Below are 22,974 nucleotides of genomic sequence, written 5' to 3'. Positions count from 1 at the left end.
CTGCAGGGAGATAGGACCACTTAAAACCATTATGCCCCATCCTCCCTTGGTCTGGGATGGGGTCAGGCATCTGTGTTCAACTAAGCATCATGAAGATTCTGCCACCACCCCAACACAGCTGATGCCCTATCCATCTTCTTCTTTACTAGGGCCTCCTAGGTGTGGCCCAGCCCAGGGCGTCAGCATCCCACGGGACTTGTCACACATGCAAACTCTGGCCCTGCCTGGGGACCACTCAATCAAGAGGCTCAGAGAGGGTACCAGGGGTCCCTCAGGCTACTTGCATGCTGTATGGGGGGACAGGCACTGTTTCGTTCTGGCTTCAAGGCCTTCCTCTCCAGCCTGGTCACTCAGTACTGCTCCACACGGCCAACCCAGTTCCTCCTCACTCTCCCTTCCAGTTACAAAGGGCCATGCGCCACCTGCGTGGAGAGTCTCTGTCTCCACCCACTCTCTGTGGAGACCACAGAGATCATGTTCACCAGACTCAAGTCCTTTTTGTTACCTCGATCTCACTGTCCCCTGCTGGGGAGGGGTCACTGTTCCTCTTTGACCGTCCCCGGAGCTTCCCGTCGGAGGCCCGATGTGGCCTGTCTGTGTCTCCCTCTTTTGCAGGTGTGGACGGTCCATTGTGTGTGTTGTACTCACCTGGAGCAAGAAAGAGGACGGTGAACAGGTCAGAGGCTTTGCTGGGCATTTCTTCCCAGGAACTAACACACTGACCCTAAATAGCACGTCCAGCCCCAAAGGCAGCAACGGAGGTAGAGATCATAGAATGAAAACTGCTTTTCAATTGCCGTTCGTAACGTCACAGCGTTCTATCAGTCTGACAAATATTTGTCAATCAGGCACTGTTCTGGGCACTGGAGGCCCAGTCCTGGGTTTCACAGCATTTAAAACACCTAGCGGGAGGACGTTAGACAAAGAAGTCAATTGTTAGTGGGCCAGTGGGCCACGTGTCACATGGAGCCAGTCAATCAGAGCTCAGAGAGGTTGCTAATTCATACAGGGAGAGTCAGGGGGCCTCATGGGTGAGAGGACTTCTGTCAGAGAGCCGGGGAGCTCTAGGTACAGTGGGCAGTTTGTGTGTATCATCTAGATCCTCGGAAGCCTGAGACTCTCTAGACCAACCACAGGAGGTTTACACGTACCTGTGCACCCAACCCTCCTACTGTCATGGCTTAACTGTGTTCCCTGTGTGCACAGGTGACGGCCTGATCCCCAGAGTACTGGTGCTGGGAGGTGGTGGGGTGGTTAAGAGGTGGGGCCCACTGGGAGGTCCTCAGGTCAATGGGGGGCATGTCCCTAAAGTGCATGGGATCCCAGCCTCTCAGACTTCCTGTCTGGTGATGTGACCTCTAACTCTTGCCATACTTCTGCTATTGGGATGCCATTGGCCATGAGCTCCTCACCAGAGCTGGGCTGATACCTTGAACTGTGAGCAAGATAAACCTCTTTTCTTTATAACATTAGCCTACCTCAGGCACTTTGTTAGGGCAATGAAAAGCAAATCTTTCTCTGAGAGAGTCCCACAGAGGGAAATGGTGTATGTGAGAGTTCCCTATGTCTTATTCCTGCAGGACTTGCTTCTCTCTCCCTCTCTCTCTCTCTCTCTCTCTCTCTCTCTCTCTCTCTCTCAGCAGTACTGGGGTTTGAACTCAGGGCTTGGCACTTGCTAGGCAGGCACCTTACTATTTGAGCCATGCCTCCAGCCTTTTTGCTCTGGTTATTTTGGAGATAGGATCTTGCTTTTTGCCCAGGTCAGCCTGGATCACAATTCTCCATCTCTGGGACGGCAGGTGAATGTTACCACACTCTCATAAGCCACTGGTGCCCAGCTCCATTCTCTCTAAAAGCAGCCTTCAAAGCTTTCCCTGCCGAGACTTGCTGATCTGAGACTTAAGTGGGAGTGTGTGTGAAAACATCTAGCACAGGCCTGGTGCTGAGGAGGTGATTGGCGTCGGCTTGTCTTCCAGCGTGACAGGGCCACAAATCCCTGTGGATCAGTGCAGAGGGGCCCAGAGGGCGGCACCACATGGAGGGCTGCCTGCTGTGGCCTTGGGCAGTTGTCCACAGCTCAGGCCAGGGGGCAGCATCTGTCCCTATGCCAGCATAGCTGTGCTGTACAGAGGGCCTTGAAAACATGGCTTTTAATATACTTTATCATCTGGTTTACCTAATGAGGGAGCCCAGGTGACTGGAACTGCATGCTGTGCCCTATAAATTAGTGGCAAATTTTGAGCCTGACCTTGTCATTAAAGAGCGACAGAAGCGTAACCTGGTGTGGAACCTCAGAGGACACCCTGCCCCACACTCCACTTCACTTGTTTTAGCTCCCAAATGCATCCTGCAGACACCATCCCTCCCTCCACAACTGCCAGTTCTTGGTCATGGGGTGGGGAGCGGTGGCGCGGAAGGGACAAATGCCTTTGTCTAACAGTTCTTGACCATGATCTGACACTTTTTCCTATCACCCTCCAAAACTCAGGAGATTCAACTTTGTTTATTTAATATGTATAAAACTTTCTAGCACAGTAGGGGCACAATAAGAAAAGATGTGATTCCGATGGCACGGTTGTCTCCTACATCCCACATTTTCAGGACACAGCATCAGAGATTCCCAAACACAAGTTCGCAAAGCCTTCCTTCAGGAGAAAGAAGGTCTTCTAAACGCACAGATGCTGGACGGTGATGCAGTGAGGTCTGTCGTGACCCATGTGCTTGTTCAAGTCTATCGGGGCTTAGAGAACATTTGTTCCTCCATTAAAACCCAGACAAACGTTACTTTTAAAAAAGTAAATGCCCACTACCTAAGCAAAGTCTAAAATAATGTGTGTCTGTGAAACCAATTTAGTGAGGATACAAAAAATTGAAACCCATAGGCTGGGCCCTGGTGGCTCGGGAGGCTCGTGGTTCAAAGCCCCAGCTGAGGGCAAATAGCCCTTTATCCAACTTTACATTCTTGAGAAGGAAGAGGTCAAGGTCAAGGTCACAGATGAAGATGCCAATTGATACAGTTCCTGATGAGGGCTCTTTGTTGTCTTTTAAATGGATACATTCTTGCTGTATCCTCACACTCTTACAAAGTCACAAATACCATTCATGAGGGCTCCACCCTCAGGCCAGAATCACGTCTGATGACTAGAGCTTCCACGTGTGAGTTTCGGTGTAGAGGGCACAAACATTCAGGCCACAATGTGCTCTTCTGCTAAAGGACGTCCCTTTTACCCTCTCCTCCTCATCCAGAGATTTTGGAAGAGACGATGGATTTCCTCAAATGCTTCTTCTGCATTTGCTGAGACAATCTTCTTCTCTCCTATTTGTTGATATTGAAAATTATATAGATCGAGTTTCAAATTTTAAACCAATCTGTGTCCCTGGGATAAATTCCACTTGGTCACCATGTATTTTTGCCCTTCCTAATCTATTGTGAGGCTTCATTTCTTGTTCAGACATGTTGGGGGCACATTGGTCTGCAGATTTCTTGTAATGCTTTGTCTGCTTTTGGTGTCAGGGTAAGGCTGGTCTCATTAGAATGAGCTGGGAGTCCGCTGCTTCTTCAACTTTCTCGAAGAATTTGTGCAGAACTGGCATTTCTTTCTTAAGTGCTTGGCAGAATTAATCTGTGAGGACATCTGGATCTGGCATTTTCTTTATGATTTTAATGACAGCAAAAAATCAATTTATTGAACCATACAGGCCTACTTAGGTGCTCTTTTTCCTCTTGTGTGAGCATTTGTTTTGTCCTGCAAGGAATTTGTGCATTTCATCTAAATTGTAAGTTTCAGGTTGCACTGCCAACCCCTGTAAGGTCTGTGGTGACACCTTTTCTCTCATCTTGTTGGCAATTTGTGTCTTCCTTTTCTCTAATATTTTTTCTGCTTCCAGAATGCACTGATTTCCACTCTGATATTATTTCATTTCTTCTGCTTACTTTGGGCTTAATTTGCTCTTCTTTATCTAGTGTTTTTATTTTCTTTCTTTTTTTTACTTTTTGACAGTACGGGGGTTTGAACTCAGGGCCTCTTGCTTGCTAGGCAGGCACTCTACCACTTGAGGGCTTTTCTTTGTAACGTTTCTTTTCTAATTTAGGCATTTAGCACTATCAATTCTCCTTTACTGCTTTCATGATGTCGCCTAAACTTTGATATGCGGTGTTTTTATTTTCATTCAGTTCAAAGTATTTTAATTTCGCTTTGATTTCTTCTTTGACCCAGGGGTTATGTAGAAGTGTTATTTAGCTTCTAAATATTTGGGTATTTTCCAGAAATATTTGTTATTTATCACTACTTTAATTCCACCATTGTCAGGGGACACAGTTTGCCTGTCTTGAATTCTAAATGCACTGAGACTTGATTTATGGTTCAAGATATGAGTCTGTTTTGGTAAATACATGTGCTCCTGAAAGAATGTGTGTTGTGTTATTAGGTAGAGGGTCACATTTTACACGTAGTTCTGCCTCTTGCTTTTTCTCACCTATGATAATAGCTCAGAGGACCACATAAGCACAGGCAGATCTGCATCACCCTTTTGAGAGCTGTATAGTATGCCACAGGTGAGACCACCATTGTCTTTAGCCTGGTTCATGTTAAGAACCTCCAGGTTGTTTCTAGTCATTTGCCACAATGCCAGTGCAAGTGTTTGTATCGATGTAGGACTTTACCTTTAGGACAAATTCCTAGTAGTAGAACAGCTGGGTTTTGGGTACATGCATTTTAAATTTTGTTGGATGTTATCCAGTTGCATGGAAGAACCAAATTTCTTTTTGAGAATTAAAAAAAAAAATTTCCTTTGGCTGGGCGCTGATGGCTCACGCTTGTAATCCTAACTACCTGGGAGGCAGAGATCAGGAGGATCAAGGTTTGAGGCTAGCATGGGCAAACAGTTAGAGACCCTATCTCCAAAATACCCAACAGGAAAAAGGGCTGGTAGAGTGGCTCAAGGGGTAGAGCGCCTGCCTAGCAAGCATGAGGACCTGAATGAGGACCTCAGTTCCAACCCCAGTACCACAAAAAAAAATCTCCATTGGTTGAGGGAGATGACCCTAAGAGTTAAAAAGAATCCTCCAGCTTCTCTTTAGGTAATCTGTAGTGCATTTAGATGTGTGAAAAGAACAAATCCTTAGGTGACAGCTACTGCTGTGTTTTTTCCTTTGAGTAGCGACAGCTGTTCCGATTTTGCTCTCTGCACCAGCAGCTGTCCTGCTGTCACTTGCACATGGATGGCTGGCACCCATGCAGACACTGGCATGGATGTGTGTGTCCTGTGGCAGGGCGGGATCAAGGGACATGACGGGTGGGTGGGATCGGTCTGTCTGTGACCACAAATTGCTGGGGCTTCTGCAGCTGGGAAGCAACCACTCAAGGTTGTTCTGGATAGTTTCAAAAGTGGGGTTTTTATAGGCAACTTTAAAAAAGTGCCCTCTGTGTGTATGGTGTGTGTGTGAGTGAGTGTGAGGGTGCATACACGCCTTTCCTTACCATAGGTGCTGGGGAGACTGGGCAAGAGACCTCAGGCAGCGTGACGATTGCCTGGGTCATGACATCTTATGTGAGTGTGTTAGACACGCAGTAGAAAGCATCTCATTGTCACTTGTTGTCAGCCCTGTGACCAAGGGGCGAAAGAAGAGCAAGGACAAGTTCAGAAACTCTAAGGAGTCGGGGTCTTTGGTGTCCAGTTGGCTCCTGGCGGCCTCTACTTGACGTTTTCCCTCTTATGGTCCTCTCTGCCCTAATTTCTCCTCAGTTTTTTTGTTTGTTTTTCTCCTTTGCTGAAACCAGTCTGCTGCAGCTGTGTTCTGACACAGCTTGAACGGTCAGAGACAATTCAAGATAACCAAGAGGAGAAGCTTGGTGGATGTCGTATTCTTCAAAGAGAGTCACTTGGAAGTAGGCAGGGTAGGAGCCATGCTCACTAAATAGTCTGGAAAAAGATTGCAATGACCAAACCCAGGGTACAAGCCTGCACTTTCCCAAGAGTTGACTTAAAATGCTTGGCCGCGTGGTCTCCATAGTCATCAAACCCAGGATAACTAACTGTCCCCGAGACACGGGACACCCAGGGCTGGACCAACAGCCACATCAAGAGCCTCAGGAACAACAGCAAACGAGTGTGGGGGGGATGTCCCTACTGCTCCTTTCCCGACCATCAACCAATGACTATTTAAAATTAACAAACAGCCACACAACCGCCATGATAGTTTAGCTTCTACCTAGCCTAGAACATCTGTAGGCTCCAGAAAAGAAGACAAAAGAACAAACCCAAAGCTGGGTAGGGTGGTGCCTGCCTGCAATCCCAACATTTGAGAGACAGAGGCAGCTGGGCTGCATAGTGAGACCCTGTCTCAAAAATAAATAAATAAATTTAAAAAAGGGAAAAAAATCCCAGCAAAATTCAATGGTGTCTAACTTTAAATTTAGACATCCTGAGTTTTTCTTGCCATGTTATTTGGGGTGGATGAGCCCAGATCACCTCAGAGAGGAGAAGACCTTGGGCCTGGCAGACCCATGGATGGCTGATGGACAAATCCCCAGCTTGGGAGATGGTTGCACAGGATTCTGTACCAAGTTCTCTGATCACAAACAGGCCTGGTCAGGCCTGGCTGCATGCAGTGTAGACGGGATCCAAATGGGGTTTTGGGTACCTGTTGTTTTGTTCATCCAGGGTCTTTTCCGTCTTCTGGTTACTGTGGTTTGGGTGGTGTTGCCCCATCTCCAGCAAGTATATAAATGAATATTTGCTAGTAAGTTTATAAACAAGTGACTTGAGAGGACCACACAGGTGTGCACTTGGCACATAACAGATGAGCGAGTAATACTGATTTCCTTTCCTTTTTGGACCAGGGCTCACAAACTCCAAGGCCTACATAGGCCTGGCAGGTAATGAACTTGAGGTAAGCTGGTTGGATGTGGAATCCTGTGTGTCCTTTTTAATGGGATAGACATTCATAGTTTCAGTTAAGCTTTGTTCCTTAGAAATGTGGCTAGACGGGCGGGGCCTTTCGAGTGGAGCCAGAAATAAGAATTTTAGGTTAACAGCTGTACTTTCAAACATGGATGCTGTTAACCACACACTCAGAAAGGTAACGACATTTGCAGCTTGGATTCAGCCCTTGGGGAGCCAGTTCATTACCGTTGGAACCTGTGCTCGGGTCCCTCCTTCCCCCAGATCCAGTCGTGAAGGACCAGAAAAGGTGCCACACATACGTACCTGCCAGTGACTCGGAACTCTGGTTGGGGACGTTGTGAGAAGCCTCCTGGAGGACGTAGGTGGACGTGGAGAGGGGCGAAGGGCAGATGCTGCTGGCGGGGACGTAGGGAGGGCTGTAGGATGAGCTGTAATACTGGGGGTATTGGCTCTGAGGGAAGCTGGAGTAAGAAGGATAGTCCTAGAAAGAGAGACAAAGTCAAGGACATGAGCGAGGAAGCCTGGTGGGCTGGGCCCCAGTCAGCACAGGCCTTCTGCATCTCTCTCACAGAATTAAAAGTCTCTTTTGGCAGGGACTGTCTTCATTTTGTTTTTTTCAAAAGCAGCTTCTGAGAAGAGCAGTCAAATGCAAGGAACTTGTGGAAGGCAAAGGTGACACCAGGGAGAGGAAGAGACGCGGAGGAAAGCGCGGCAGCCCTGCTTTGGCTCTGACATGGGTGGCTGGGCCAAATGGCCCTGGGGATCTGAGGACGTAGTGTAAAAGCTCCCGGGGGACAGGGAGCTGGGGCGTTGATAAGCCAGCCCCTGTCTGTCCCTAGGACTGCTCGCAGTGCTGTGTTTCCCTGGAACTTCCTGCCTGCCCTTGCACTGGTTCTAGAAAAAACCCAGGCCCAGGGATGCGGCTAGAGGTCAGCAGGTGACCCTGAAGCTGGGGGCTGCGTGGTCTTGACAGTCTCTGTTCATCACTATTGTGTCCCAGGCATCTACAGTAATTCAATGAATACTGGAGAAAAAGTGAGCAAATGGGGAGTGATGAAGACCCCATGTCCCAGGAAGCACAATTTTAGGCTCGTTTTAGGGAAGAAGCTGCAAAGACAGCACCCCTGTAGCATCAGGGGCTATGAGGGAGTCATGGACAGCAAGGCAGCACCTGCCAGTCACCTCTGGTCCAGTTTTGCTCTGACAGGCCAGCCCTTCCACCCCCCAGCAAAGTGGGCCCCGCCATTGCCACCACCCTGCAGGGAACTCAGAGAAAGTTCATCGTCTTGGGCCCCAGCCTGGCTCTACCGGCAGAATTTCTGGGGAGCTCGTGTTTCCAACAGACAAACACCCAGAATTAAGACCTCTGCATTCCAAAGTCCTTTTTCTCTTATAAGCATTTTATCTGGAAGTATACAGAATTACATGAGACAGTTTTTGAATTCTTCTGAGCTATTTAGTTTCCTCATCTCACTTGTATTTCTCATATTTAACTCCATGACAAAGCCAACTTGGGGTCTTTCATCCTGAAATAGTGTTAAGACTTATAGGAAAGGTGTTCAAGAGTTCTGTGCACCTTCGGCAGGTTTATTCTTTCTGCGTTTCTGGGTTTTTGAGACAGGGTCTTGGTATGGAGCCCCAGCTGGCCTGGAACTCGTGATCCTCCCATCTCAGCCTCCCAAGGGCTGGGGTCAGGCAGGCTGGTGCTTAACGAGCTCTCTATGGGAACTCTGGAGTCATCTGGATGTAGTAACATTTGGGACGCCCCCACCGTGCAGGGGCTGTCGGCACTGGGGAGCAGAGGTGCAGGACACCCCAAGAGGCTCACAGTCTTGAGAAAGGTCACCTGGCACTCATATAGTGTGAACTCTACGGTCAGCATGTATTTGTGGCTCAGGTCAGGATAGCACCTGTAATGCCAAAACATCCTGGAAATCTCATAAGATCTGTCCAGTGACCCCCCAAAGCCAGGCCGAGAACAGTGTCTGTGGGATGGTGGGGGACTTCTGGGGGGACCAGGGGAGGACGTGAAGCAAACCTGGGGCACGCTCCCAAAGCTGGCTGTGCTGCTCAGTCCGTTGGCGCCTTGATAGAGCCCCGATGAGCCTGCAAGAGGAGGACAGGGGACAGTGAGATTTCTCTTAGTCAGGAAGGGACAAGGAGGAGAAGCAATGGGGCTGGACCAGAACCTGTGACCTTGGTGACTAAATCTCTCTGAACTTAACGAACGAGGAAACCAAACATATTTTGGAGGGGTTGGGGCGGGAACTAAATGGTTAGTGCGTACAGCACAGATTCTGGCTCTTGGTAATCATATTTTTCTAAATGATTTGTTTTTGAAAATTGTGGTAAAATGCACACAACAAACGATTTACCATTGCAACCATTTTAAGGTTCAGCTCATGGGCAGGAGGTGCATTCCTTCTGTTGTACAGCCAGCACCACCTTTTCATCTTGTAAAACGGAAGCACCGTGTTCATTAAATACCTCTCTTTCCCCAGCCAGGGCAACTGCCATTCTCCTTCCTGGCTGTATGGGTTTGAGGAGTCTAGGTGCCTCTTGTAAGTGGAACCAGATGGTATTTATCTGTTTGTGAACAGATAAACAGAACATTATTTCAAGGTTCATCCAGTGATGATAGGTATCAGAACTTCGTGATCTCGTAAGGCTGGATAATCCTCCATCGTTTGCTTTATTTGCCCATTCCTCAGCTGATGGACATTGGGATTTCCACCTTTTGGCTGTTGCGAACACTGCTGGTATGAACACGGCCGCACAGGAATCTAGGCCTGGCTTTCAGTTCTTCCTAGTATATTCCCATGCAGCTGCTAGGTCATGCGGAGGTTCCAGTTTTGATTTTTTGACGCCACTCCGTCCTATTTCCCATACATGGCACCATTTTGCACTCCAAGCAATGGTGTGCAAGGGTTCCAGTTTCTCCCCACCTTTGCCAATGGTTTTAGAGTGGCCATCCTAATGAGTGCGAGGTGCTGATGAGCCTGTTCTGAATGAATGAGTGAAGCGACTTTACCTGTCTGAACTGCTCTTGCCCCATCTATAAAGCAGGGATAAAATGCTATTATTACCAGTACTGCTAGAGGGCGCTGTTCTGTGACTAAGTGAATGTCACTTAAGTAGGATTACTGAGAAGACGTCCAAGCTGAGATGTGCTTGGTGATAGGCTAGCAATGGAGATGTCCTAGGGGAGAGGATAGTTCCAAGCACCGAATGTAGAGACCGAGGATGGGAGTAACTCAGCAGGTTGAAGAAACAGAAAAAGGACCATAGGGAAGGAGCCCAGAGAGAGAAGGGCCTTGTGCACCAGGCACCATTTTGAATTCTTCATGGGGAAAGAGATTAGGTGACTGCCCCAAGCCACAGAGGTAGTAATGACAAGGGTGGGACAGGCACCCAGGCAGTCAGGCTTGGGTCTGTGTGCTTCAGGCACGCCATACTGCCTCTGTGGCTTCTTGGGACAATGGGTTATTGGGGCATCACTTACACACTGCAAGGTCCCCCCACTGAAAGTTTAATGGTGCTTAAGTAAGCCGGCACTGTTGTATAACTGTCTTCACCCCCAAAACCCCTCCTGCCTGCTTGTTGTCAGTCCTAGCCCCAGCCCCAAGCCATTGTAGGTCTGTTCCTGATTCGGTAGACATTTTTCTAGAAGCACATAGAAATGGAACCATACAATGTGCACTTGTTTGTGTTGGCCTTGATCATTTAGCAAGGAGCTTGGGAGATTCATCCATCCACATGGCAGTATGTATCCATAGTCCATCTTTGTTTTTTATTGCTGAATAGTACTCCACAGAAGCATGCACAACATCCAGCATTTGACAGCCATAGATAATACGATAAAATGATCATTTGTGTAAAAGTCCATAAATGCTGTCTATCTATAGCTGTCTATACATCTAAATAGCTATCAATCATCTACCTACCTACCTACCTATCTATAGCTCTCCTGCATTTTTCCCATTTTCTGTACAGAGAAACTAGGCTTAGGAACGCAACCTACCCCAGGTTATAGAGCTAGTAGACTTTGGAGCTGAAATTTACTGTTTTATTAAAGCAAACAAAGTCTGTTGGCGCTGCAGACACAATTCAGATGGCAGCAGATTTCTCATCCTAGACTATGGACACTAGAAGGAAGTGGAATGACATTCCTCAAATCCTTAAGAGAAGAACCATCAGCGTGGAATTCCACAGCCTTCAGCAATGAAGGGAAAATCAAGCGTTCTCAGATGAAGAAAAACCCAGAGAAACTGTTTCAGCAGATCTGAGAGAATCGGTACAAGGAGTTCTCAAAGTTGATGAAAGAAAATGATTTAAAAAATCTTAAGGAAAAAAGGAAAAAGAAAAGAGTAGTGAGGGTAAATAAAGTCACTTAAGACAATTCCTCTGTGTGGTTATGCAAGCCACTCAGCATAGAGTTGGGTCATTAGTTTCAGTCTTCTATCAAATTTTAGGAACCACTGTGTCAAACGTGTCTCAGAATTGTGTAGAATATTTTCAGAGTTCCAAAGTCAAGTCTACCAAATAAAGCATATCCATATTGTGGGTAGAAGCTGGGTGCTGGGGAGGATGTGGAGGAGTTCCTGTCAACTGCTACCCCACAAGCTTGGGAGCACAGAAAAGGGTCCTGAAAGCTGACTGGGGAAGGGGTGGGGTCAGGGAGACTTCCTGGAAGGAAAAACATCTGAACTAATGTCCAAAGGAGGATGTGGAGGCAGCTGGGCAAGGACAGCCAGAACTAGGAACATGGCCACACTAGGTCTTTACTCTTGTCTCTATTACATAACAGCACTGTTAAGGCCTGGAGTCACACAGTGCCACACCGGTGCCACATGCTGGAATTCCACTCATCCTCAACGCCTGCCCAGACACGTGTAGCACAAGGCAGAGGCTGGCCCATTCCATTCAAGGTCATCTCTTTGGTCCTGATTACCATGGTGACCCCACCTGCTGAAACTCAGGAGCTGCCTGTCCCAGGAGGACTTAGGGAAGGTTTGGAAAGAAATTGGCTACAGTCTTGTCCCTTGGTATTCTTGTTTATTTTTATTTCATGACCCAAGGTAACTGGAAGAATGGAGCAGTGTGAGGGCAGCCGCAGGGGCAGAGAGAATCTGGGAGGAGGGGACATGTGGTCTCAGAAGTATTGGGCCACAGCCCCTGGAGGGTTTTTGTAGACTTGCCTGGGTACTGAGATGCTAAACACAGCCACTTCTATCTGATGCAATGCCCGGCAAGGGTTGGGAAGGCTAGAGGAGGTGAGTAAGACGTCTCCTCTTAAGGTAACGACAGTAGATCCTGTTGAGGTTCTGTTACTCTCTCCTAGTAACAGAACCTCTGTTGTGAGACTGGGCCCAGGGCTGATTGGAACAAACCCACCAGACTCCCTGGTGGACAGGCGTGGCCACGTGAACTTGTATAAATGAATGCATACAACTTCCTCATTGTGCCCTTACAGGCCCTCTCCTCCCCATGGGATGGGGACGTCTTGGATTATACTGTTGAGAAACAGATGGAAGGAACTTGGACCCCTGTCATATCCACAGAGCAGAACTGCCACACTATTTTGGACTTTTAAGTGAGAAATACTCTTCTTGAATTTCAAAGCTTACACCTGAGTCTCTGGGAGGATTAGAAGTGTAGCCAATACTTGTGGGAATTCTTTTTGGCAGTACTGAGGCTTGAACTCAGGGCCTCCCACTTGGTAGGCAGGCTCTCTAGCATTTGAGCCATGACTCCAGCCCTTTTTTGCTTTAGTTATTTCTTGGTAGGGCCTAACACCTTGACCCTCCTACCCATGATTCTATGTAGCTGGGATGACAGGTGCACACTACCATGACTGGCTTGTTGGTTGAGATGGGTCTCACTTTTTGTCCTGGCTGGCCGTGAACCTCCATTCTCCTAATCTCTGCCTCCTAAGTAGCTGGGATTACAGGTGTGAGCTGCACCACCCCACCAGATGGTGGTTCTCTGATTCTAAGACTCTGACACTCTGGGATGGACGTAGTTCACTGAATGTGTTTCGCATGCAGCTCGGGCCACAGGCAGCCATGGGTAATTTAATTTCCCCAACAGGTCTACACTCCATTCAAGGAGGCAGGCCTCTGATCACAAGCCTGGATGCTACACGGTTCTCACTCAGTTCTGGATTGATATGATCACAGACCAGTAATGGCTCCTTCCCTGACCCCAGCTGGAGGGCCAATTGTGCAGGCTAATGACTTCATAAAAGGAAGAGGGATTTTCTTAAGGGCAGAGCAAAGACAAAGGGTGGGTAGAGAAAGAATGAGCAGTCCAACATGTGGATTCCAGTCTCTGGACTCCCACACAACTGCTGAGTGAACAGCTGAGAGGACTGGCTGTGTGATGAGGCTAAGGCAGGCAGCACCCAAACCTCACAGGCCCAGCAGGTGACACAAGTGAGGGAGGGAAGTGGTGCAGGCATGATGATAAACGGCTTTGGTTTTGGGGGCAACAGGGAGTGGTGGGGACTGTGGCAAACTGAGCATGCTGGTTCCACCTAAGGGCAGCAGTTTGTGGTAGATGCTATCTGGCTCCCTGGTAGGCAGTTCCAATTCCTTTTTGCCTTGCTAGCTTCTCCCTGCAAAGGATGACAAAGATAATCTTGCTTTTCCAGCATCCCTTGCAGCTTCAGGATGGCCTTGTTGTCTAGTTCTGGCCAAGGGCATTCTGGGAAAGACTTTTATTTTGTTCCCTGTCTCTTCCTCTGTCTGCCTCTTCCCCTTCACCATATGAGGATGTGATGCCTAGAGTTATCGCAGCCATCTTGGGCCATGAGGGTAAAGCAAAAGCCCCACAATGCTGAGATGGAAGGCCTGAAAAGATGTGAAGAACCTGGTCTTTGGAGACACAGTTGAGCTGCCAAACCAACCCTGGAGCCATATGGCTTATTAAATACATGACAAGTGTGACTAGGGTTTAAGCTGAGTTAGTGGGGCTTTTTTATCACTTGCAGCTCAAAGCATTCCTTATTCCAGTCAACCTCTCCCTTGCAGGAATGTGAATTGAATGTGGCCAGAGCTGCTTTTCCAAGAGAAGGTTCAGGAAGACAGAACAATGAAAGATGGCTGGGTGTAGCAGAACCCCGGACCCAAAGGACCAAGGTCCTTGCAGCCTGTGGTGCAGTGATGGATAGGATGAGCCCCGACCCAGACGCCCGGCCTCACATAGGTGTCCAGTGCCACAGCCACGGTTCTGGAGAGCTCCAGAAAAGCTCTAGAAGACAGACAAAACTGCCTCCCTGTCCCAGGATCATGGCAGCTGAGCTGAGAAATTACACTGAAATGCTGAGAAAAAAAGTCAGGCCTATTTTCTTGTAGCCTTGACCTTGCAGATTGAGCTCTATGCCTACTAAGCGAGGGACAGAGGGGTTTTTCATGTACTTGGAGCTGTGTCTCCACCAGAGTCAGGGATCCTGAGTAGAAGCCGCCACACTGGCCCTCCTCTCTGTCACTCTGTGCTGTCGTGCCAATGAGGGGTTCACTCAGATTGTGGCCCTTTTTCCTAATTAGTCTGCCCTGGCCCCCTCTTTTCATTAGTTTCTTCTTGTTCTCTACACGCAATAATCCTAGGGTGCCTGATCTTGCATTAGTTTTCTTTTTCCATTGCTATAATGAAATGCCAGAGGTAGGCTAAATTTATAAAGAAAAGAGGTTGTCTAGTTCACAGTCTTGGAGGTTGAGAGTCAAAGATCAGGCTGCCCCATTGATTTGGCATTTGGTGGGGCCCTGACTGCAGATGAGTGTGGTGGGAGTGATTGCAGAGCAAGGGACTGCCGGACGGGAAGAGACTGCCAGACAGCAGAGACTGCGAGACAGGAAGCCAGAGAGCCACACAGGGCCTTGCCTGCTCTTTCATAACAACCTTCTGTGAGGATAAATTCAGGGATCCCATGAGAACTACTGCATCTCTCTGAGGATGGAGCCCCCAGGATCTACACACCTCCTACCAGGCCCTGCCCCTTAAAGCTCCCACACCTCTTCACACCACCACCCTGGGGACAAAACTGTCACATATGGATCTGTGGGGGACAAACCAACCCAAACCATAGTGGCTGCTTACTCTCTTCTTCCTGCAAAAGCGCTCTAGCACTCGGGCAGGTGCTGGGTGCTGCACTTTCCACGTGGTCCGTTTTGTGTGGCTTCTCAGGTTGCCACCCAGCGTGAAGTGGTGAAGATCCCTCCCCGTGGTTGGGCACAGCTCATCTACTGCCCGGCAGGTGCCCGGTCCTCTGCCATGTATGTTCTTCTCCTCTCCTCCTCTCACTTCCTGCGGAGGGCCCTGCTGTGCCTGCCTCCAACGGGGCAGCTGTGAGCGTCCCCCTAGGGCCAGTGCCCTTGGGACCCAGACCCAGGAGAGGGACAGCCGGGTCCTAAGGCTGCTCAGACCTGATTTCCCCAAAGTTGGGCAGGAATTTCAGAAAGCTGCCAGGTCACAGACAGTGCCCACACCCACAGAGTCCTGCACCTGGCTTTGCTGACACTTGCCACCCTGGCAGGGCCAACACGAGCTCCCCTTTGGGGTCCTAATTCTCATTCTCTTGTTACTGGTGACCCTTGGGCTTCCTGCCCTCTGGACACCATCTCTTTCTAAGGAGATGGTGCGGTTACCATGGAAACCCTTCCCCCCTCCTAGGGCAAGCCCTACCTTAACTGCATGCAAGCAGCTAAGCGCCATGGAGGCCTCTCATTGCATAGGAATGACCTGTGTGATCCCCACTGGGCAGATCTTCCTGGGAGGGGCAGGGGGCATGCCCAGGTCAGCTTGACCCCAAAGACCAGGTGCTCAGCCAGATGCTGGGTGCCTTCTGAGCACCTGTGGGACACGGCACAAACCACTGTTAGCCGCAATTCTTTTGGGCCAACCTAAAGTGATGTCACTGACAGCCACAAATTTGCCATGCCCTCCCTGGCAGTGCAGAGAAAGCGTTGTGGACAGATGCCAGGGACAGGCACCTCTGGTCAGTGCAGTAGCTCTGGAACCCTCCCTGCAATTTCTTTCCTGAGAAAAAGTCACCATGGCCAGTCACAGTGACTCTGATCTCAACAAAGTCCAAGGGGGCTGGCAGTGACATGCATGGTGACAGCACACCAGGTCTGGGGGCAGGAAAGATGTCCAAAGAACTGGTCCAAAAGGAGTCCATGCATGAGGCAGAAACAGTGGCAAAGCAGATGCGGGAAAGGGTGAGCCTGGCAGGAGCCCCTCCCCACACACCCAGGCACCCCAACTCTGTCCCAGATCCAGAGAGGGGCAGGCCGCAGACTTCCTCAGGTCACTCTCTGCTTTGTAAGTGGTGAAGGCCAAGAGCTGGCCGGACCTGGCAGGCCCTGACTCGCCCCTTGTCCCTTGGGTAAACCTTCACCCGTGTGGCACTCACTCCCCCCAGCCCCGTTCTGCAAATATTTGCTGGGCACCCAGCAAGCCCGGTGTGGAGTGTCTTGAGAAAGAGCCGGAAGGGGCGGAAACCACAGAGAAGCCACACGGATCTGGTGGTTTTCCACATGTGCACTGACCTGTGCCTCACTCTCCCCACCTGCGAAATGGACCCGGGCAAGGTGCATGTCTTTGGTTTCTGCTGAGCAGTCAGCGGATGGTCGAGGGGTTGGGGACATCGGTGATTCGCGGGTTCCCGGGAAGGCCAAACAAGAAAGCAGCTTGGATCAGGTCAGAAAGCAGAGCGCGGTGACCACAAGGCTCAGACACCACTGAGTGCTCAGCTTTGAGACCAACAGGGTCACGTGGTCACGTGGCCTGAGTCCTCCCTGTCGCACTGCTGCCCGGAACATGCTGCCACCTGAACAGACCCAGCCATGCCCAGCTCGCGCCTGTGTTCCGGGCATCTTTGCTCCACGTGCAGTACAACCCACATCTGGGTTCAATCAAATCAGTCACTAAATGTCACAATGGCCTCATTCACAGGTAGCATAGAGCACATTTAACTGGTCATAAAACAACCTGCGTTCCTGAGAATGCCATTTCAGAGAGGTGCCCTGTCATCAGGCCTCTGCTACACGAGCCAAGCCGACAAAATGCAGCATAATGGGGGAGGGAGGGGGAAGGGGGCAGCAAGGCCACATATGCAGCGGAGAGAGGATGGGGTGGTGCCGGGTGCAAAGGTAGGCGGATGGAATGGCGATACTTGTTGATTTCATCTGAGTAGAGGATGAGGGAATTTGGAAGCCTCTTGGGGGGCACAGCATTGAAGAAAAAGTAAATGGAGTGGAAGAAGTTGGCCACATGGAGGTGTGGGGCAGAGTTTCAGGTTGGGGGAACAGAAAGTGCAAAGGCCCTGAGGCCAGCAAGTGAGCTGGAGAGAGTAGGAGGGCAGTATGGGAAATCAGGCCAGAGAGGTCTTCGGGGGCTAAACAGGGCAGGGCTCGGACAGGGACAGAACAAGGAGTTGGGATTTGCTTCTGATTGTAATGGGAAACCTAGTGGAGGCTTTTACCCAGGGAAGGAGAGACTGGCTGGCCTCGTCCAGTGTGGCAAAAGCAGAGCGGGGGGTGGGGAGGGTCACAGTGGATCCCAAGATCAAACACACTATTCTTCCCGCTGCTGATCCCTTCCAGAAGGATTCTGGGGAATGGCAGCCATAAAGGTCAGAATTTCTGAAACAAGTCATCCATGCCAGTGGGCGATTTCCACTGTCACTGTGCCAGGAAAGACATGAAGGAGAGATGCCTTACTGTTCCCTGGTGGAATCTGTCAGGGAGACAGCCTGGACCAATCAGTGCATCACGGTCCCCTGACCACAATGACAGCTTTAGGGGTGTGCACCTGAACAAAGCAGGTTCAGTGAGAGGGAATCTCAAGATGTTATACGGTAAGGAGGCTGGAGCAGCTGCAACCACTTGGTCACCATGAGGGCAGCTAGTTAAAGCACATCTGTAAGTTAAAGCACACTCCAAGACAGAGAGACAGAGAAGACAGAGAGAGAGAGACAGAGAAGCCAGATGTGGTCCATATTTCCAAGCTTTTGATTCATTCATGCCTGCAGTCTTTAATAGTTGATTTAAAAAATTTTTTTTAGTTGTTTGAGGCAATAAATTCTTATGAAAAATAACTAAGCCACTTAAGCTGGGTCTTATTTTGCTTGTGTCTTGAAACAGCCCTAATTCAAAAGTTCATAGGTAGCCACCAGAGGGAGAGGGGAACACAGCAAGGAAACTGAGACCCGGGGCTACACATGTAAGGAACACAGGGCAGACTCACGGAGAACCCAAACAGGAGGCCCTGGGGCCAGGTGTAGGGTGCCGGGTGGAGAGGGTGAGTATGCTGTGCTCTGTCACCCCAGGTGAAGGAGGATGGGAGGTGGGCTTTTGTGCGCTTCTCGACTCCTGCACACGGGGCCCTGCACACGGAGCCCTGCACACCTGTGCGCCATGAGCGCAGTGATTCTAGGGTGACTGAGTCTGTGACGACACATGGCATCCATCCTCCTGAAGTCCTGACAGGGCAGATTAGCAAGTGTTCACTCATTGCCGGCCTGGGCTGATGCTCCGTGACTTTCTGGGTATACAGAGCAGTAAGGCAAGACCTAACCTCAAGGTTGCTCATAGAGGAGTGGGGGACACCGTTCACCCCACTGCATTTGCAGGGCAGCTGTGGCCAGGGGAGGGCAAGCAGCCGGGGACAGCACTCAGCCTCACCATGTCCACTGACATGTCCTGCTGCCCCTGCTCTGTTCCCTGCTCCCTACAGAATAATACCTGTGAGCTGCATTTGCTGGGTTCTCACTGGGCTAGGGGTCCTGGTAGAAGAAGGCTCTCTCTTTGCAGCTGTCTCCCTGTGGGGACATCCCCCCGTGGATGGTTTCATGTGTTGATGTGACGACTACCCTGTGGACTTCGTCCACGGTGCACCTGGCTCCAATCCGGGTGCCAGCCCCTTGCCCATGGGAACACTGGCATGGGGAAGCCCTGCAGAAGGAACTTTCATAAGTCCCTGGCAGCCGTGCTCAGCAGTGAGGGGACAGTGTGGCAGAAGCCAGGGCCTCCCCTTGGGGCAAGCAGAGCTCAACATCTGGTTAGTGACAGGGTGGCCATCCCCAAAGTCACATTACAGTTTCTGGTCTAAAGTTTCCTGGCGGTAAGTCAAGCTTTCCCAAATTGATACTTTTTCAAAGAGAGAGATCAAGTACTCAGCAAAGTGACCCCCAGGGCAATCCTGTAGAGCCTCAGAGGATCACAAATCCCGAATCTGTCTGTCTGACAGGCAAGGAACCTCGTAAAACCCTGCATGCTGCTCAGGTACGGGGCAGGAGCCCAGCCCCGCTCTGCACATGTCAGCTGGGCCCGAAAGCTGTCTCTTGCAGAGTTCATGGGCAGGAAAGAAGCCCCTTCCACAGGCCTGTAAATTCCAAGTGGGTCCATCTGATGCCCCGGGGAGAGGGGCAGATAACTTATGCAAAAGCCTCAGCCCCCTGCGTGGCCTCCCCTCCAGATCAAAGCCGCTCATCTTAACAGTCATAATTCACTCCTCACCCTCAAACCTCACTTTTAAACGTTTGATGGTCCGAGCAGCTGCGGACCCCGGCTTTCATCTCGGCGGGATTTAGTTCCCCTTCACTGGCCCTCTCTTCCCATCTTTCTAGATTCAATTATTTCCAAAGGCCCAGAATTTGGTGTTGCCCTCCTCCCACCCCCGCCATCACCACTGGTCATTTTTAAGCCTTCTGACCGGGGACAGACGAGGCCTGCACAGGTCCCACTGGATGTCTTGTGTTTAGTTTACATCTGACCCTCTCTCTAGACAAGGAAATCATTTAAACCAGGGGGAGAGGGGCTGCATGCTGCTGATCAAGGCTCACATCATCAGGAAGGGGACATCTCCGTGTCACACAGCCCCGGCTCGATGCTGTCACTGAGGGTTTGACCTCCTATGGGCTCTCTGTGCCCAAAGTTAGCTTTTGTAAGTTTTGGCTAAGCAGGAGGAGACACCTGACCACACACGTGAAGGGACAGTAGCCCAAAAGTGTCAAGGTCAAGAGAGATAAAAAAAAAAACAACAAAAAAAAAAAACCCAAAACGGGCTGTGTCACAGGCAGCATAGACAGAGGCAAAATGACTCAGTGCAAAGTGGGGCTCACCCTTGGCTGGAGCTGGGACAGGTAACAGACGTTTGTGGGCAACCTGGTGAAATCCACCCACCATCGCATCAATGCAAATTTGAATTTTATAAGATGTTCCCAGTTTGGGGAGGCTGGGGGATGGCGGGCAGGACTTTCTTTTGCACCATCTCTGGTAGGTCTAAACTGATTTGAAAATAAAAAGTTAAAAGAAACAGTAGATGCTGACTGGTACAGTCTGAATCTGCTGTATGCTGGCTACGTGACCCTGTGCAAGTCACAGACCCCTCTGTGCCTCAATCTTCCCATCGGCAAAATGGATGCTAAAAACAGCACCCATTTTACAGGGTCCATCGTGAGAACTGGAGGAATGAACACATGCAAGGTGCTGAGAACTGCACTGGGACTCAGAAATGCCAAAACAATGTCACCCAGAATTACCGTCATCATCGCTGTTTTGCCGGTACTGGGGTTTGAACTCAAGTCCTTTCACTTCTAGGCAAATGCTCTACCTCTTGAGCCACTCCACCAGCCCTTCTACTTTCAGTTTGGTTTGCAAGAGAGGGTCTCCTGCTTTTGCCATGGTTGGCCTTGGACCATGACCCTCCTTTCTGTACCTTCTGAGTAGCTGGGATTTCAGGTATGTGATATCACACGTGGACCTTGGGTTCCTTTTTTTCTTGCAGTTAAAAAATGTTGTTGAGCTCTCGGGAGGCTGAGGCAGGAAGATCCTGAATTTGAGGTCAGCCTCAACTACAAAGTGAAACCCCCATCTCAAGAACAAAAGAAGTTTCTGTGTATCTGAAGTGGGCAGAATAACAGCCTCCAACAATGTCCCTGCCCTAATCCTGGAATCTGTGACTATGTCACTTAACACGACAAAAGGACTTTTCAGATGTGACTGTGTCAGAGTCTTGAGCTGGACACTCGTCCTGGGTCACCAAGGGAGTCCGAGGTCATCAGGAAGGTTCATGGGAAGAGACGTGGTAGTGAGAGGCAGAGTCCAGGCTTGTGGGCGGCCTCCTGGGCCAGAAATGTCTTCTCCCTGGGCCTCTGGTTGATATGCTGGTTCCGGAGTTCTCACCTCCAGAATTAGAAGGTCATAAATTTGTGTTGTTCTAAGTCACCAGTTTATGGCAGTTTGTTAGAGCACTGCTGTGGTTTGAATGTGGATTTGATCTCAAAGGCCAGTGGGTTAAAGGCTTGATGCCAGAGTGGAGTTACTGGGATGCACAGGACCTCTGAGAGTCAGGGCTTGGTGGGAAGTCTTTAGGTCATTGAGGGCGTGTCCCCAAATGGATTGTGTCACTCTGCTCTCTCAGTCTTTCTCTGCTTCCTGGCTGAAGATGTAAGCAGATTCCTCCACCAGACACTCCTGTATCAGAGGCCCATGGTGATGGGCCACCCAGTCTTGCACAGGAACCTCTGGAACCCTGAACCAACCTTTTCTCTTCATAAGTTGATTGCTTCAGGTATTTTATTATGGTCATTCAAAGCTTACTAATACAAACACCAACAGGATACATTACAGTACCCATGTCTCTAATTTGCCCAGTCTTTCTGGGCTCAGCCTGCCTTATCCATGCATGAGTCCTGCCCTGCTCCTGCGGGCCTGTGTGTTTGTGGCTCATCAGGGAAGAGTCTTGTCCCACCAGGTCCTTCACTCTGTGCCCACACATGCCCTTTGGGGGCTCCACAATTACTCACTGGGCAATATGATGGGGAAAGAAGAGCCAGTTCCTGCCCCGAATGATGTCACAAAGTGGATATTAGCTTAAGTACATTTAAGCTAAGAAAAGGGGAAAAAAATCATGGTTTGAGAAATGTACAAAATGAACTTTAGATCATGGATAAGGCACCCCAATTTGGGCGGAGTTTTGGAGACAGGCTGTCTGCATTGTTCTCACCCAAGGCTGCCCAGGGTTCCTCCACCCCGTGCGTGTGCAGTTCCCCATCTAACTGTGAGTCCTCTTCCTCTCCCGGCCTTGCCATTTTACAGACGAGAACACTGAGGAACAGAGAGGCTGAGAAACTTGTCCAAGGCCACTAAGCTGGAGAGATTCAGGGAGACTTAGGACAGGCTGACTAAACATCACACGGAGGGGAGCCTTGTAGGAAGACCCAGGTGAGTTCAGGAGAAAACATGGCCCCCACTGTGTGTGCCACACACCCTCCCTGTGTTCCCCGCCTGTGCCTCCTGCCCTGGGCTGAACTCCCAGTCCCCTGGGGCACGTCTGCTGCAAAAACAGACATGGCCTGGTTTGCTGAGGTCGGCAGAGGAGCCCTGCACTGGGCACAGAGTCTGTGAGAAAGGAGGGTGAGCTGCCTTGTCACACTCCAGAGCACAGGCGGGTCTGGACCGTGAGTCCTCCCTGTCCTCCACCCTCCATTCTCTTTAAGCGTTGATAATTACCTAATGATGGCCTACCCAGGGTTCATTTCCTCTCCATTTTCCTTTTTAAAAGAGAATCTGCCTGGAGCGCAGTGCACACGGTTTCTACACTTCTCTGTTTTCCCTTGCAGCTCAGGATGTCCACAAGCTAAAAATCCAGCCAATAAAACGAAACCTGGAACTTTAGCTTTCCTGATTGTGGCTCTTTTTGCTTTCTTCTTCTTCCTGTGTAGCATGTGGAGGTGACAGCTGAAGGTAAAGCAACCATTCTGTGACTATAAGGTTATAAGAATGAGCAAGGTGGCTCACCTCTGCAATCCCAGATACTCAGGAGGCAGACACTTGGGAGGATTGCAGTTTGAGGCAAGCCTAGGCAAAAAGTTAGCGAAACCCTATCTCAACCAACAAGCTGGGATGGGGAGTGGCTTAAGGGGTAAAGTGCTTGTTTATCAGCACAAGCCCCTGAGTTTAAACTCCAGTACGCCCCACCGAAAAAAAAAAAAAAAAAAAGCTGGATGTGGTGGCACATGCCTGTGTCTCAGCTATATGAGGCTCAGGTAGGAGGATCGTGGTT

The 22,974-nt window shown here is 49.8% G+C and overlaps 1 protein-coding gene across 1 annotated transcript in view; it reads right to left on the bottom strand.

The window, feature by feature from the left end:
• The window catches only part of Eya2 (EYA transcriptional coactivator and phosphatase 2), a 181,151-nt gene that overhangs the window by 56,484 nt on the left and 101,693 nt on the right, over nucleotides 1-22,974 (bottom strand). Inside the window, exons 6-8 of the mRNA XM_020163953.2 lie at nucleotides 8,945-9,012; nucleotides 7,210-7,387; nucleotides 506-648 (exon numbers count right to left, since the gene is read on the bottom strand). Coding sequence (XP_020019542.2) covers nucleotides 506-648; nucleotides 7,210-7,387; nucleotides 8,945-9,012 — 389 coding nt within the window. The remainder of the gene's footprint in view (nucleotides 1-505; nucleotides 649-7,209; nucleotides 7,388-8,944; nucleotides 9,013-22,974) is intronic.

Source organism: Castor canadensis, chromosome 5 (assembly GCF_047511655.1).
Source record: "Castor canadensis chromosome 5, mCasCan1.hap1v2, whole genome shotgun sequence".
NCBI classification, from domain to species: domain Eukaryota; kingdom Metazoa; phylum Chordata; class Mammalia; order Rodentia; family Castoridae; genus Castor; species Castor canadensis.
Note: the sequence above shows the minus strand (reverse complement) of the source record. Positions and strands in the feature narration are given on the sequence as shown.